This window comes from Erythranthe guttata, chromosome 14, assembly GCF_056151865.1.
Source record: "Erythranthe guttata isolate IM_541 chromosome 14, IM_541, whole genome shotgun sequence".
Lineage (NCBI taxonomy): Eukaryota > Viridiplantae > Streptophyta > Magnoliopsida > Lamiales > Phrymaceae > Erythranthe > Erythranthe guttata.
The window spans coordinates 8,844,282-8,859,507 of record NC_142546.1 but is presented as its reverse complement, the minus strand read 5'-3'; the positions used below and the strand labels follow the sequence as shown (position 1 = coordinate 8,859,507).

At 35.6% G+C, this 15,226-nt stretch overlaps 2 protein-coding genes across 3 annotated transcripts; both read left to right on the top strand.

Moving 5' to 3' along the window:
• Positions 1-118: 118 nt before the first annotated feature.
• LOC148765125 (PKS-NRPS hybrid synthetase cheA-like) lies at positions 119-1,615 on the top strand. Its single transcript, XM_088812666.1, has 3 exons — positions 119-357; positions 489-995; positions 1,111-1,615. Exons 1-3 carry the CDS (start codon positions 119-121, stop codon positions 1,613-1,615), a joined length of 1,251 nt encoding a protein of 416 aa, XP_088668792.1.
• A 3,116-nt stretch (positions 1,616-4,731) lies between these two features.
• Positions 4,732-15,084, top strand: LOC105952035 (kinesin-like protein KIN-7D, mitochondrial). Of its 2 annotated transcripts, none has more exons than XM_012975536.2 (25): positions 4,732-5,618; positions 5,763-5,860; positions 6,132-6,221; positions 6,401-6,453; positions 6,979-7,044; positions 7,227-7,280; positions 7,534-7,593; positions 8,027-8,105; positions 8,232-8,299; positions 9,066-9,122; positions 9,259-9,363; positions 9,531-9,635; positions 9,884-9,991; positions 10,077-10,208; positions 10,327-10,509; positions 10,743-10,967; positions 11,407-11,547; positions 12,147-12,266; positions 12,382-12,432; positions 12,597-12,644; positions 12,771-12,917; positions 13,467-14,141; positions 14,287-14,416; positions 14,512-14,628; positions 14,712-15,084. In XM_012975536.2, exons 1-24 carry the CDS (start codon positions 5,278-5,280, stop codon positions 14,592-14,594), a joined length of 3,219 nt encoding a protein of 1,072 aa, XP_012830990.2. In that variant the 5' UTR covers positions 4,732-5,277; the 3' UTR covers positions 14,595-14,628; positions 14,712-15,084. The 2 variants fall into 2 exon arrangements, with proteins under 2 accessions (XP_012830990.2, XP_088669953.1); XM_088813827.1 differs by having other exon boundaries at positions 4,835-5,618; positions 6,390-6,453.
• Positions 15,085-15,226: the final 142 nt, after the last annotated feature.

The window sequence follows — 15,226 nt, the reverse complement described above, 5'->3', positions numbered from 1 at the left end:
ACATACTCATCGTCCGGCTTTGTTTCCTCACGGACAAAGTACGACTAGTCGTATAACTCCACAACGGAAAGCAAGAATTAAAGAATTTCGAAATTCTCACGTGAAGCCAATGCTAATCATGGATAGATTGAGGAAAGATGATCCGACGATACAAACCTCTATGAAGCATGTTTACAATGAGTTGGCCAAGATTAAATCTGAGGAAATGGAGGGCATGACTGTTATTCAGTTTATGATGCACAACTTTCAACAAGGCGAGTATTGCTATTGGCATCGCGTCGATAGTGAAACGAGCAACACAATTACAAATATATTGTTTGCATGTCCCGAATCTATTAAGTTACTACGGCTGTTCCCGTATGTTATATTGATGGACTGCACATACGTACAAAACCAATAAGTAAGTAAAAATTACGATTGTTTAAATTATGATTATTGTGTTTTAAAGTATTGTATTGTTTAAATATGTAAAAATAACATTGTTGTAGGTATGCTATGCCTCTTTTGGAAATAATTGGGATAACTCCAGTTGGGAGGAATTTTACAATTGCTGTTGCATTTATGTCGCATGAAGATGCAGACACCTACGAGTGGACTTTGAATTGTTTGATAGAGTTGCTAGATGGTGTCGAACCTGATGCGATCTTGACAGACAGTGAGTTTGGTCTTTTGAAAGCACTGCCAAATGTCTTCTTATTTTCGTATCATATGTTGTGTATATTCCATATAAACAGAAATGTTGAGGCAAATGCGACGAAATTTATGGGAGGCAACAAAGACCAAGGTCTAATATTTCGACGTGGGTTGTGGGCTAAGCTGGTGAAATCAGAAACCGAAGAAGAGTATCATTACAATTACAATGAAATTGTTGGACGGTATGCAGGGTATCCTAGACTGATACAATATTTGAATGATACGTGGTTTATATACAAGGAGAAGTTTGTTCGAGCCTATACTCGCAATGTGTATCATTTTGGCAACACGAGCACCAACAGGTATTACATGTTTTAGTTATTTAAACGATAAAATATATTATATAAAAATAATATTATAATTTATTTTGTAATTTGATTGTCGTTGTATGCTTTGATTGTTGTTGTTATTGGATAGGGTGGAGAGTGTTCATTCTTCAGCGAAGGGTTGGTTAAATGCTTCGATCGGAGGTCTGGATAACGTGCAATGCAAACTTCGGGACCAAGTTTATATCCAAATTAGTCAGCTGAAGTGCGATTTTTCATTATCATCCAAGATAAGGAAGCATACTGCAGCATGGCCGTGTTTTCAGGGTTTGATTTGTTATGTTACGCATCTGGCATTAGAGAAATTGGATCAAGAGATGGAGTCCCCGGCGATGCAAGATCCGAGTATTTGCACACACTATCTTTGGAATACTCATGGGCTCCCATGCGCGTGCAAAATTGTGCAGAAAATGGAAGATAATGACACGTTCGTCATTTCAGACTTGCATCCATTCTGGAGTACCATGGCAGTTGAGCCTTCGGAGCTACCTGAGTATCAAGTAAACCGCGAGGAGATTGTGGATAGACAGATTGATGACCTGAATTGCAATTTGAAGAAGATGAATTACACGAGTAAGATAAATGTCGTGGCCTAATTGTGTGGCATCGTTTATCCGTCTACGTCGCATCTGTCCGAGCCATCATTTGTTAAGACCAAAGGACGACCAAAGAATAACTCGACAAAGAGAGACCCTTCCGGATGGCAGTATCATATTGATGAGGAGACAATTAAGTCGTCTTGTGATTCCAAGGGTCGCCAAACCTCATCTGATGCAAAGATTCCTAAAGCAAAGGTTGAGAGAAACACTGATGGAACGCCGCAATCGAAGATGAAAGGTCGTGGTTCTCGTATTCCCACACAAGAATCTGCTGAATTTGTAGTTGTATCTGAAATCTAGTTGAATTTGTATTTGTATTTGAATTCTAGTTCAATTTGTATTTGTATTTGTATTTGAATTTGTAGGTCAACTTGAGTGTCTGAAATAAATTGGTTAATTAAAAAACAAATCAATTAGCGATTTCGTACTGAATTTCACGAAACATTACATTATATAACAATTTCGTACTGAAAAATCCACGAATTTCGTGGGTTTTGTCACGAAATAGGCGATTTTTTTCAATCCAACTGTTTCGTCCTTTGTGTTCTATAACAATAAACACTTATATTTCGTGTAAAATACACAAAATTATTGTGTGGATTTCGTGTAATAATACACGAAATAGCGGGAAAATTTGTTTTTTTTAGGAAAGTTACAAATGAAATAAATCGCACTGCAAGGCGGTAAAAGTTGCACTATGAATAGCATTTCAGTATGCCTAATTGGGTCAAAATGGAACTACAATTTCTTAATTATTGGGTTACAAGTCCAACTTTGAAGACCACAATAGTAGCTCAATCACCTCCAGATAAGGTTTCAGCCCGATAATTTCAATTAATTAACGTCAGCCCAACCGACGAAGTATAAATACAGATTTTAACTCATTTGTTAAGATACGTTCAATATTCTAGCAATACTACTCTCTGAATTCCATGTACAATTTTACCATTCACACGTGTTCTCTGGTCGCAGGTATCTGGGATCATCTAGCTCCTGAGCCAGTGACTCTCTCTACTCTTTCAACTCATTCTACTACAACTACTTCAAGTGATCTAACTATAGCATCATCATGAACATTATGAAGATTTCATATTTATTATATATTAATTCTATAAAATATATCACTAGATTTAATATTAGTTAATTAACAAGGATACATGGGTACTATCTCAGTAGAGAAACAGTTTTTTACTACCATTTTTTTTTTGCCAAAGTAAAAAGCCGTACCAAAGAATTCCTTTTACTGCGCGACATCTTGGAGACGTAGTAAATGCTAGAATTTGTCGTATTAAAGTTTTTGCCATGGCCGTATATGCTATGAGGTAAATTTGTAGCAAAATTTTTTTTACTACGAATTTAGTACCTTTTGCTACGGTTAATGGTAGTAGTAAAAAAATATTTTTCTACTAATGTATATTCCTAATTATATGTTATTTCTATGTTACACTTGTTGTAGGTTACACCCGATACATTTTTATTGTTAATCTATATACACCAATGTTGATGTATGTATTTACATGCTTATGAACAGTATATATATACCTGGTGTATTTCATCGGACGTATAATTTTCGTTACAATTGGTTATTTGCAATTGGAAAACCAAATTAAAATATTAGCTCACTAGGCATGGGTCCATTTATCCCAGCCCATACCATTTTTTCATGCAGAAAATTGGCCCATAACTCATTACTTAATATGGGCCTGTGAATTGTGCCTATAGCCATTACTATTGGGCTTGCCATGGCTCGTACATTTGGGATTAAGCCGATAATGTCTCTATATGTTAATATAAATTAAAATATAATAAGGGCAAAATGGGAAATACAGCAATAAATAATTTATGTAAGTTTTAGAAGGTAAACAAACCGATTAAACATATAAATGCTACACATATTTATTGGTGCACCTAATCCTCCAAACATTCACATGCAAATTATTAAATGCAAAATAAATCGATATTTATAAAATGTTTTGTTTTTCTAATTAAGAAATCACACAAGAAAAGTAAATTACACTAGACTAATCATATGTAACATGTTCGATCTAACGATTGTTGGTATGAAAATTCGAATTTGTGTCATTTGACTCAAACTCTCTTACTCTAGCCGTTAGGCAATCCCTGCAGTACGATATTTATATAATTATGGGTAAATACACTTACACCCTTAAGGTTTGCCAAAATTACTGTAAGGTTCATATATTACTAGTAATTACAATCACACCCCTGAAACAATTACCAAAATTTCATGTCGTGGAGATTGGTATACAAATATTTGTTTTCCGCGGGGCCGTTAATGCTATCATAGACGAAAATTTATACATTTTATATAAAATAATAAGGATTTAAGAAATGTTAAGAGAGCCATGTCACCCCCTAACTCTATGTTGTCTCCGCCATTGCCTGAAACTAATAGTCTCGTAAAACCCTAACGGAATAACTCATCCAATGCATTATTCAGTTAAGGTTTCTAACAATGTTTAAGGGGCTGATTGTAACTACCAATACTATAAGGATCTTAAATTTGTTTTAACATACTTCAAGGGTGAAAGTGTAATTCACCCTAAAAATATATGTATGGGTTGTTGCTTTATGGATCTTACGTCTAATTCTTCCGTACGCAAGGGTAATTCTGTAACTCCGACCGTTCGCATATGGTTGGGAAGTTGTCGAGTTATGCGGGAGCGTGCGGCTTTCGTCACAAAGATTCGAATTTCGATTAATGAATAAATAATAATACATTTATTTTGTCCCGGTAAATTAAATGATATACTGCCAAACATTTCACTGTTGTAAAGCGGCTGTTTGGCGCTGTTATTTCCGCTTAAAATTTTCAGCCAGCTTTTTCAAATATATATAAAATTTCTCTACGGTACCAAACACTCCAATTCAATGTGGTTCGACGCAAAAGCGTGGCGGAAGTTTGTTTCACAAAGTTGCACCAATGCTACCGACTACTGTACGATTAATACAAATTCTATTAATTTAATTATTTTCAATTTTTTTTTTACTTGAACTGCCACGTCATCACATGCTTTGCAGTATAAATCGTGTGTTGCACGGTCTGCTTCTTAGGTAGTACCATACTCTGGCACGACGAAATACTCTCTGACACTATCATTTTTAATTTTTTTTAATTATTTTTAGAGAATTCGAATTTCCGCACTATTTTTAAATTCAAAAACAAATACGAAAAATAGTAGTCCAGTCGTTCTCGCTCCTCACTACTCACTAGTCCCACCTCCCTCTCTCTCTCTCATCTTCACTCATTACTCTCTCTCTCTCTACTCTGCAACTCTTCTTTGTCTTAAAGAAGACGAAACCGAAACCAAGTTTTTTCTCTCTCTCTCTACCCTCCATTCACACACGGACACGCATGTGTGTGTGTGTGAATAGATACATATTATTCTCTTCTGAAGCTTCTTCTACACAGTGCAATTCCGCTGGAGAAAACAAAATTAAAATAATCGAAACAATTTTCTTCACTTTTCGAATTCACGCCATGTGATTTCTGACACATTCTTCGTCATACTTCATTCCCCCTCTCCCTACTTTTTTTTTTAATTTACAGAAACGGTTACTGGAGCGCACTGAATGAATAACATAAATTGATAGATTGGGAAGTGTTGTTTAATTTGTTGTTTTTTTTTTGGGGAGAAATGGCGGCTTCATCTTCTAGAGGAAGAAGCAGCTCACCTTTCAGCCATCGGAAACCTTCGAGTCCGTACTCATCTACATCGTCCTCGTCGTCGATGATGAACGGGCGTCTAATGCCGCGGTCGTGCTCCACCTCGGCGACGTCGTTTCACGGCGGCGGAAGCGGCAGCGGAGGAGGTCACGGCTCTAGATCCATGACGCCGAACCGAGCTAGAGATTATCCTCAAAGCCGGACGCCGGTGAGTTATCCGTTAATGCAAGAGCAGCTGACTGGAGAGGCGGTGGAAGTTGCTTCGAGATCGGGGGATAGCATTTCAGTGACGATTAGATTTCGACCTCTGAGGTGAATTTGAATTTAGTGATAGATCTGATTTCTAATCCATATAAGATCTTCTAAATTTGGAAAACAAAATTGAGGTTAGGGTCAGGAAGTTGGGGGGGAATTGATTTTGCGCATGTTTTGACATTTTTGTGCTGTGGGTGACAGTGAAAGGGAATATCAAAGAGGTGATGAGATCGCATGGTATGCAGATGGTGACAAAATGGTGCGGAATGAGTATAATCCATTGACTGCGTATGCATTTGGTAAACTTCTTTGCTTTAGCTCGCCTGTTGTTTTCTGATCATATGTATATATATGAGTTATCGCTACTTCAGCTCTGAAATGCCTGAAGTTGGAACAATGTTAAGGCAATAGATTTCAGTAATTCCTTACTTATCAAAGTTTGAGAATAGACGATTGATTATTATTGTGACTGCCAGATATTGATTAATATCAGCACTAGATTTTTGCCGTCTATTTTGTTGCTTAATCAGGATGTGGTGTCTTTAGCTTCTTTAATTTTTTGTATGTCAGATAGAGTATTTGGGCAGAGTACGAACACTCAAGAAGTGTATGAAGTAGCTGCTCGGCCAGTAGTTAAGTCTGCAATGGAAGGTGTAAATGGTAAGCTCAACTTGCTATTAGTCTCAATGTTTTGTCGTATGCAATAAACTGCTTAAATTTCAATTTAAGGCTTTGCCGAGTATGGACAATTATTGCATGACATAACTCCGCTGACCAATTGACCGACTAAGTGCACTCATAAGTCTTTGCAACTTAACTTTGTCCAAGTTGATGCGCAGGAACTGTATTTGCTTATGGTGTCACCAGTAGTGGAAAGACGCATACCATGCATGTAAGTTAAATCCTCCATTAATTTTGTATCCCGATTAAATTTTTGTTGCAAGTCATGGTATGAAGGACAGAAGGACTTAACTGCATCTCAAATTAGCAGTTGCTTTTAACTGGATGCATATAATATCCTGAAAGTCTTGTGAACATGGTTCTACTTTTGTATACTTGCTAGTCCTTATTGATTAATTTCTCATTTTCAAGAAATGATACAAAATAGCTGCTTCAGTGTTCTTCTCCCCTTATAGAGGTTTGGTATCTTATGTTGAAATTAATGGATGGGTAAATGCTTGTTGTTTGACTACATTGATTGAGGAACATTCTTGAATATAAGGGACTCCTAGATGCCTGTTGTATTATCACATTAGTTTAATGAACCCTTAAATAGTTCATTTTTGCATTGAGCGTGAGATACTTCAATATGATTTATGATAATTAATTTTGAACTTGTCCTAGTGCCATTTGTTCTGTTTGCTTGTTTTGAGATTCCTAATGGATCTCATGTTATTTTCTACACATTTCTTATCAGGGAGATCAAAATTCACCAGGTGTCATACCGTTGGCTATAAAGGATGTTTTCAGCATAATCCAAGATGTAAGTTCTCTTCAACCTTATTTATAGGTTTGGAAATTTAAATATGTCCGTTGCATTTAAAATACAACGGTTACAATTGACACGTGCCCCTGTGTTATGTTTTCCATTTACTCAGGCATTATTTAATTAAAGAATGAATCTCATATTCAATGCTTATATGGCTGATTGTAATTTTCTTTCAGACTCCAGGTCGTGAATTCTTACTTCGAGTGTCATACCTTGAAATCTACAACGAGGTTAGTAGGAAATCTCCGATATCTTATTACAGTGAGCTTATTCTAACCGTATGACTTAATTCCACGAATTTACTCTGTCGCGTAATTATTTATGTCTGATGCAAGTTGTTTATTCTTCACTAACATAAAGGATTACGTTACTTCCATTGTGCACATGCCACTTTAACTCTTACATTGATATCTTAGCAGATTTAAACATTAATTATTGTTCTGGAAATCGACCAAGTCATGTCTCTTATATTTTTGCTATCAGGTGATTAATGACTTGCTGGATCCAACTGGCCAGAATTTGCGTGTGAGAGAAGATGCACAGGTTTTTGTCATACTAAATCTCTCTCCCTTCTGTTACGCATGTCAGATGTTTTCAGAATTTGTATTGGTGTACACGTAATAAATCTTATTCTTCCAGAATTTCCAGAATTTGCATTGGTGTATCTGGTCGTTGTAATAAATCTTATTCTTCAACATTATAGGACAATCTCGTGAACTATGTTACTTCTTACTAAGCACTTCAATTAGTGTGTTTTACTATTTAGAAACTCTTAGAGAGCTACTTTACACTTTATAGTACTCTAAAGATTCACAGAATTTGTACTTGCCTTGTGCTGAGTCTGTTCAGCGTGAGTTCTTAAGTTTTCTTGGTCTTAGCATCTCGTATTTGTTGAACTAATACAATATCGGATATCTGGAGCTATTTATCTGCATCATCTTATGCCGTTTAATTCAGCGGTGCTTAATGTGCTCAGGGAACTTACGTTGAGGGCATAAAGGAAGAAGTTGTTTTGTCACCTGGACATGCTCTTTCATTTATTGCTGCAGGGGAAGGTGAGCATCTTAGTTGTTTTTTCTTTTTTTACATGCATAGTCCAATCTAAAAGTAGTGAAAAATATCTAATTTTCTAATCTGACGGCATACCATTTTTTTGTCTTTTAATCTAATACAAATTGCAGAGCACCGACATGTTGGATCAAATAATTTTAACCTATTCAGCAGCCGTAGTCATACAATATTCACATTGGTACGAATTTCTGTTTACATTACTATTTCTTTGAGATCCATCTTATCTGCTTCCTTTGAACTGATATATTTATGTATTCGCTTTCAGTTTATCGGACATTGGATTCTGTTACCTTGTTGAGTTGTCTCATATTTGTTTTTCAAAACACATCAACTGAAATGTTCATAACCTAGCCTCCTATCAAGTTTGAGGTTAATGCAACCTCATTTTGTTGTGAATACTGAATCAAAAGGGGGAATGATGACCAAATTGCATGTTGTAATTATTTTTGAAGGATTAAAATATAAATGGACCAGGAGTGATTTCTATCGATTTTTTTTCCTCAAAATGCACCGGGCAATAAAATAGTCCATTTATTAAATGTGCAACACTAATGGTATAATCCCTCATTTTGATTAATGAATGAGGGAAAAATGGAATTTAAATGAACCGGAAAGGAGTGATGGAAAAAAAAGAATAAAAGATTGCGTTGAAAACATTTGAAGTAATATTAAGTATGAAGTCTAATGTGCCATTTATAGTCTCGTGGCTGTTTGTTATTTTTCTCAATTAAATGCATATCTCTTGCTGCAGATTTGTATTGAATTTCTTTGTAATCCCTCGCACCCTTTCTTTTCCTAGTGATACAATAGCATATGTGCTTTCTCCAATTATGTTATTTGTTTGCAGTCGTGTCTTCCTTTCTTTTCGTTATTGTTCTGCATTCTTCTCTTGTAACATCTGTTTATCGTTCTGCGTACAATCCCTAACTGCAAGCTTGTTCCAGATGATCGAAAGTAGTGCACATGGAGATGATTATGATGGTGTGATTTTCTCACAGCTGGTATGAATACTTCTAATAATTTGGATTTTGGAATGGGAAAAAATATATATCAATTCTCAGTTTCTCACCGTACAGAATTTATTACTTTCCTATGCATACTAGAATTTTGCCAGTAACTTGGCCATTCTTTATGCAGAACTTAATTGATTTAGCTGGATCTGAAAGTTCAAAAACTGAAACAACTGGCGTAAGGAGAAAGGAAGGATCTTACATCAATAAAAGTCTTCTAACACTTGGAACTGTGAGTGAACTTGCTCTTTTGTCACTTAACATATATTTACGACGCTTCTCCTTTTCTTGGTTTATTGTCGTTTTACATTTTTTTGTTTCACTTGCACACAAACTTAGTTATTTATTTTTGCTATTTCTTTTCATGTTCTAATGTTGTGATTTTTTTGCAATATAAAGGTTATTGGGAAACTTAGTGAAGGGAAAGCATCCCACGTTCCTTATCGGGATTCAAAGCTTACTCGCCTTCTACAATCTTCACTAAGTGGCCATGGACATGTTTCGGTGAGCATAAGAAACCATCTATTTCGTAACATGAAGTAATTTTTCGTTCCGATTTTATGTTCTAAGTTTATCATTAAATACTTTGGCGATCTATTTACTTTGTAGCTCAATCTTCTCCTTTTACTTCCACCACTTTACTGTTTCTGTTTTTATATTAGGCATCTCATCCATTAATAGGTTGGAAATTCTGTGATTGGAATTTACTGGTGGACTAGTTAATTTAACATAATCAATTTTTGTTCGATCAGCTTATATGTACAATTACTCCAGCATCAAGCAATTTGGAGGAAACCCATAATACTTTAAAATTTGCCAGCAGGGCAAAACGCGTTGAAATTTATGCCTCGCGTAATAGGGTGAGTTTGTATACATTTATGCTTTGGACTTGATACATATTTGAGAGTGGTGAAATCATACAGTATTAAATCATTTCAATTTCAGATAATTGATGAAAAATCATTGATAAAAAAGTATCAAAAAGAAATATCAGTCCTCAAAGAAGAACTTGACCAACTTAGGAGGGGAGTGCTTGCTGGTGTCAACCCTGAAGAAATTATAGTCTTAAGGCAGCAGGTATTCATGACTCTCATTTCTAAATAACTAATAATCTGTATTTTTTTGAGTTACAGTCTACTTATGCAGAATAGGATAGACACTGAACTTATTTCTGCAATCTATTTTTGTAATGTAGTTGGAAGAAGGGCAAGTGAAAATGCAATCAAGACTGGAGGAGGAAGAAGAAGCCAAAGCTGCTCTAATGAGTAGAATCCAAAGGCTAACAAAACTAATACTTGTTTCCTCCAAAAACACAATACCAGGATACACAAGTGACGTGCCCTCTCGCCAAAGGACTCTTTCTGCTTCTGAGGATGACGTAAGTTGTTTTTTTCTGATTTGCTTATTTACTAGGTATCTTTAAGACATTATACACATTCTCCTTTTTCCTTCAAATTGTTGTGGAATTGGACTTTGATGTTATTGGCAAAATTCCCGTTCATGATGTCCTTTCCAAATCAATCTGCTTAAATTATTGACTTATGTCAGAGACTGGGTATAGACTTAGTAATTATTGTTCATTCACTATTTTCATGTTCTCTTGTCTAACAGAAGTTGGATGTTCTACATGATGGTTCTATAAAAATCGACGGTGGAAATGAGAAAGATTCTCCATCTTCTGCTTTAACTATCACATCAAGTATTTATGATTTTAAACACCAAAGATCATCCAGCAAGTGGAATGATGATATATCACAAGCTGGCAGTACTATGACTGAAACAACTCAAGCGGGTGAACTTTTTAGTGGTTCTTCCTGCGTGTCAAACCTACCTATAGTATGTTTTCCAACTTTTCTTTTAGTATTTAAACTGCTTTTATTTAAAAAATTACCAAATTATTTCTCAACCTAGTTATATTGTCCGTCAGAGAACTGTGTTAAAGCAATCGATACATTTACTGTTAGAAATCGTACCTTCATCTGGCAATCTACATATATTTTGTTTAGTATCTTCTTGTAGTTTATTTTTGTACACGTATCTCAGTATCTTTGTATAGTTGGGAGGATAGAATTCTTGCTCAGAGCATCTTTTTAGACTTTGATGCTGATCTTTTTGTTTATTTATACCAATTGGTTTTTGGTTAATGTGTTGCCTTTAAATTGTTGACTAAGCATATCTATAGTATGTTTTTGTTGGACCTTGGACTTTTGGTTTATGAAAGCTTGTTATTTTGAGTACTCACTGGCTCTTTTTGTTCTTTTATTAATCATTGTAGGATGGTATAACAATGTCAGACCAGATGGACCTACTTAGTGAGCAAGTTAAGATGCTTGCTGGAGAGATTGCATTCAGCACCAGTACCCTAAAGCGTCTGATAGAGCAGTCCGTAAATGATCCTGAAAGCTCAAAAACTCAGGTGGTCTACAATCTCCTTTTGAAAAATTATTATATGGCTATCTTTGCTGCTATTTTTTCAGTTATTAAGTGTTATGAACACCTTCTCATGCAACAAAAAAATATAAACATTTTCTCCCACTTCTGTCACTTGGTGAATAGTACCATGATCTCTCACTGTATTGAATCTTGCATACTGTGGAAATAATAGAGGCATGGGGTGGATCAAACTTCTAATTGGTCTTTGACTAATAATATTTATCAGCTACCTTTATTCTAATTTTACCATGCTTCTTAGATGCGTGCAGTATCTACTACCAGTGTATGATGTGTGTTTGATCTTGTCCTCTACACTCTTTACCCAAATCTTAGATATACCTTCTAATTCTGATAACTCTGCGTTTCTTTGTCTTATTTAAAAGATCAAAATACTCTCTACAACTCTCCAAACTACCAAGACATAATTTCTTTTAAGTTTTATTTTTTATTTCTGAAGTTCAAAATATAGAACAATATCAATAAATGTGAAAGTTGTGATGAATGTGAAAACTTGAGTTGCAGAGATTACTGGTCACATCATGATTTCGAACTCATAAAAGTTCTGTGCACTCTGGTTTACAGATTCAGAATATGGAGCATGAAATCCATGAGAAGAAAATGCAGATGAGAGTTTTAGAACAGCGTATAGCTGAGGCCGGTGAAGCGTCAGTTGCTAATGCATCTATGGTTGAAATTCAGCAGGTCTCTTATTCATTTCAATGAACACATACTGCCCTGTCTTTTACAGGATCATGTGAAGCCTTATCATCTAATATTACTTGACATATTTTATTTTCTTTTCTTTTTTCCATTGCAGACTGTCATGAAATTGATGACACAGTGTAGTGAGAAGAGTTTTGAACTTGAGGTTTCTATCTCTCCTTTGTCTTTCTGCTTGGCACTTTATCTTTATTCATTCACAAGTGCTCTATATCTGTCATTACCACAACTCTTTCACTATAAATATCTTGTTATTCTAGTCTTGTAGAACGATAAGTGCTTTTTGTTAAGAATTTTAATCTTGCAATGCAGATTAAATCAGCCGATAACCGTGTTCTTCAGGAGCAGCTGCAAAACAAGGTCAAACAATGAAGAACATTGTGCTATTTATTTCTGATATTTTCTTTCTGCTTCTTTGAAAAGTCGTTTTCCTGTCATGTAAAATGCTTATGTCATGTAAAATGCTTGTTCTTTTCTTGCTATCAGTGTTCTGAAAACAAGGAATTGCAAGAGAAAATTTTCTCCCTGGAGCAGCAACTAGCTTCAGTATCTGGTGACAAGGTCCCGTCCCTTTCCGAAATCCGTGTAACTGATGAATATGCTGATGAGTTGAGAAAGAAAATGCAATCACAGGTAAATTATATCCTAATTCACTTTTTTGTAATTGTTGAGTTACTAAATATGCAAATGATTCACATTACTAATTATTTGAGTTTTTAGATGAAGTGGTGATTCAACAGTAATAATGGTGTTATTTGAAGTGCTTAAGAATTCAAATGTGTGAGCTTCTATGTCGGTAGTTGAAAAGTCTTACTAAGCAGTCAGTATTTTTCATTGAGTCAACTATGATCTAATCTGTTGTGTACTTGTGCTGAAGTGATGTCAGATATATGATTGCTTTTGAACTTAAAGATGATCCATTTAGATGCTAATATAAACAATGTGCTGTGTAAATGTGGGTTATATATTGTCTTGTTTATGATTTGCTTAGATGTACAAGTTTGTATCTCGAGTCTTCATCTGATTTAGCATCTTTCAGTCGCTTTATTTCTGCTTGTGATTTTGATTCCTTCTCAAATCTCAACCAAGTCATTGCTAAATATTTCTGAGCAGAAAGAGAGAGTAAAAAGTCCTTGTGACTTTTGGTATTTATATTGACTACATCTCTTTCTATTTAAGCAGGAAATTCAGAACGAGAAACTAAAGCTAGAACATGTTCAAATCCTCGAGGAAAACAGTGGATTACGTGTACAGAATCAGAAACTATCCGAGGAAGCTTCTTACGCCAAAGAACTAGCATCTGCCGCTGCAGTTGAGCTAAAGAATTTAGCCGGTGAAGTAACGAAGCTATCGTTACAAAACACCAAACTGGAAAAAGAATCACAATCCGCCCGTGAGTTAACCTCTAGAAATTCCAGCATCCATGGCGTTAACCGCAAGCACAATGACGCAGTACAAAGGAACGGTCGAAAAAATCGGATTTCTGGCCGATCAAATGACTTCGAGTCATGGAGTCTCGATTCCGAAGATCTAAAACTTGAGTTACAATCAAGGAAACAAAGGGAGGCTACTTTAGAGGCTGCCTTGGCTGAGAAGGAGATTTTGGAGGATGAATATAGGAAAAAGGCTGAAGAGGCAAAGAAGAGAGAGGCGGCTTTGGAGAATGACCTGGCTAATATGTGGGTGCTTGTTGCTCAGCTAAAGAAAGAGGGGAATGTTATGCTAGAACAGAAGATGAATGACTCGAAAGTTGGCGATGTTGATAAAGACCCGATAATGAAAGATAAGGAAGCTCCAGATAATTCAATGGCAGCTTCTAACATTCCCAAGGAAGAACCTCTCGTTGTCCGCCTGAAAGTAACTATTTCCTATCTCTCATACCTTTAAATGATCATATCGTTTTTTTTTGGGTAGAATTCACTTGCAATTGATGATCGGAATATAAAACTGAGAAAAGTTCATGGACTAGCTTAATCTTACGGTTCCCTACAATTTCTTTCAGGCTCGAATGCAGGAGATGAAAGAGAAAGAACTGAGGTACAGTGGAAATGGAGATGCAAATTCTCACGTGTGTAAAGTATGTTTCGAATCACCTACCGCTACAATGCTTCTTCCATGTCGCCATTTCTGCTGTAAGTTTTATTCCATGTTCGAGCTTTGTTTATCTGTACGTTCATCAGGTAACACTACTAATTTTAAATTTTATATACTTCAAAAAATATCGCAGTATGCCAGTCATGTTCCCTTGCATGTTGTGAGTGCCCTATTTGCCGAACAACTATTGCAGATAGGATTTTTGCCTTTACATAATAATACTGCAGTTGACCTTCAGAAAAAAGAAAAGGTGAGGGCAATGGTGCTTTCTGCATTTATTATTTGAATTTTAATGCTGCAGTTTATGGATGTTTAATTCGTTCTGTTTTGCAGGGATTTGTCACAATTCGCCTTCGTTTACCAGCTGCTATTCTTTCATTAGTCGAATTGTATGTAATTCACTACCAAAAAAAAAAAAAAAAAAAAAAAAAAAAATATATATATATATATATATAATTGCACTCGTTTAAAAAAAAAAAAGGAAGACCCTTTCGTGTGGTATATAAAGAATTTATTGCTAGGTGGTGTTAGTTTCGGTTTCCAAATCTGATGAACGAATATTGTGTTATGTTCGATTGGAAGTTGTAATGTATAGAAGAACAGTGCAGAATGGTACTGCGATCCGCCCCGTTGTATAAATATCTGAATCTCATAGTGCTTTTGTGGTTTGTTCTATATTAGGTCCGGTGAAAGCTTATATCTACAATACATGCGTTTAGATTCATCAAATTTATATTTTACACACATGGTCATCCATATGTATATGTGTTTGATTGTGTCAAAGTAAAAATGTTAACTGCCTAATAATGTTACACACATGGTTTGCTCTATGTTAAGTGCAGATGTGC

Bases quoted from the DNA above. Each gene is read 5' to 3' on its own strand.
- LOC148765125 (XM_088812666.1), top strand. From the start codon at position 119: ATGGATAGATTGAGGAAAGATGATCCGACGATACAAACCTCTATGAAG. The intron at 358-488 runs GTATGTTATATT...ACATTGTTGTAG, and splicing joins AAGTTACTACGGCTGTTCCC to GTATGCTATGCCTCTTTTGG. The intron at 996-1,110 runs GTATTACATGTT...GTTATTGGATAG, and splicing joins GGCAACACGAGCACCAACAG to GGTGGAGAGTGTTCATTCTT.
- LOC105952035 (XM_012975536.2), top strand. From the start codon at position 5,278: ATGGCGGCTTCATCTTCTAGAGGAAGAAGCAGCTCACCTTTCAGCCAT. The intron at 5,619-5,762 runs GTGAATTTGAAT...TGTGGGTGACAG, and splicing joins ATTAGATTTCGACCTCTGAG to TGAAAGGGAATATCAAAGAG. The intron at 12,267-12,381 runs GTCTCTTATTCA...TTTCCATTGCAG, and splicing joins CTATGGTTGAAATTCAGCAG to ACTGTCATGAAATTGATGAC.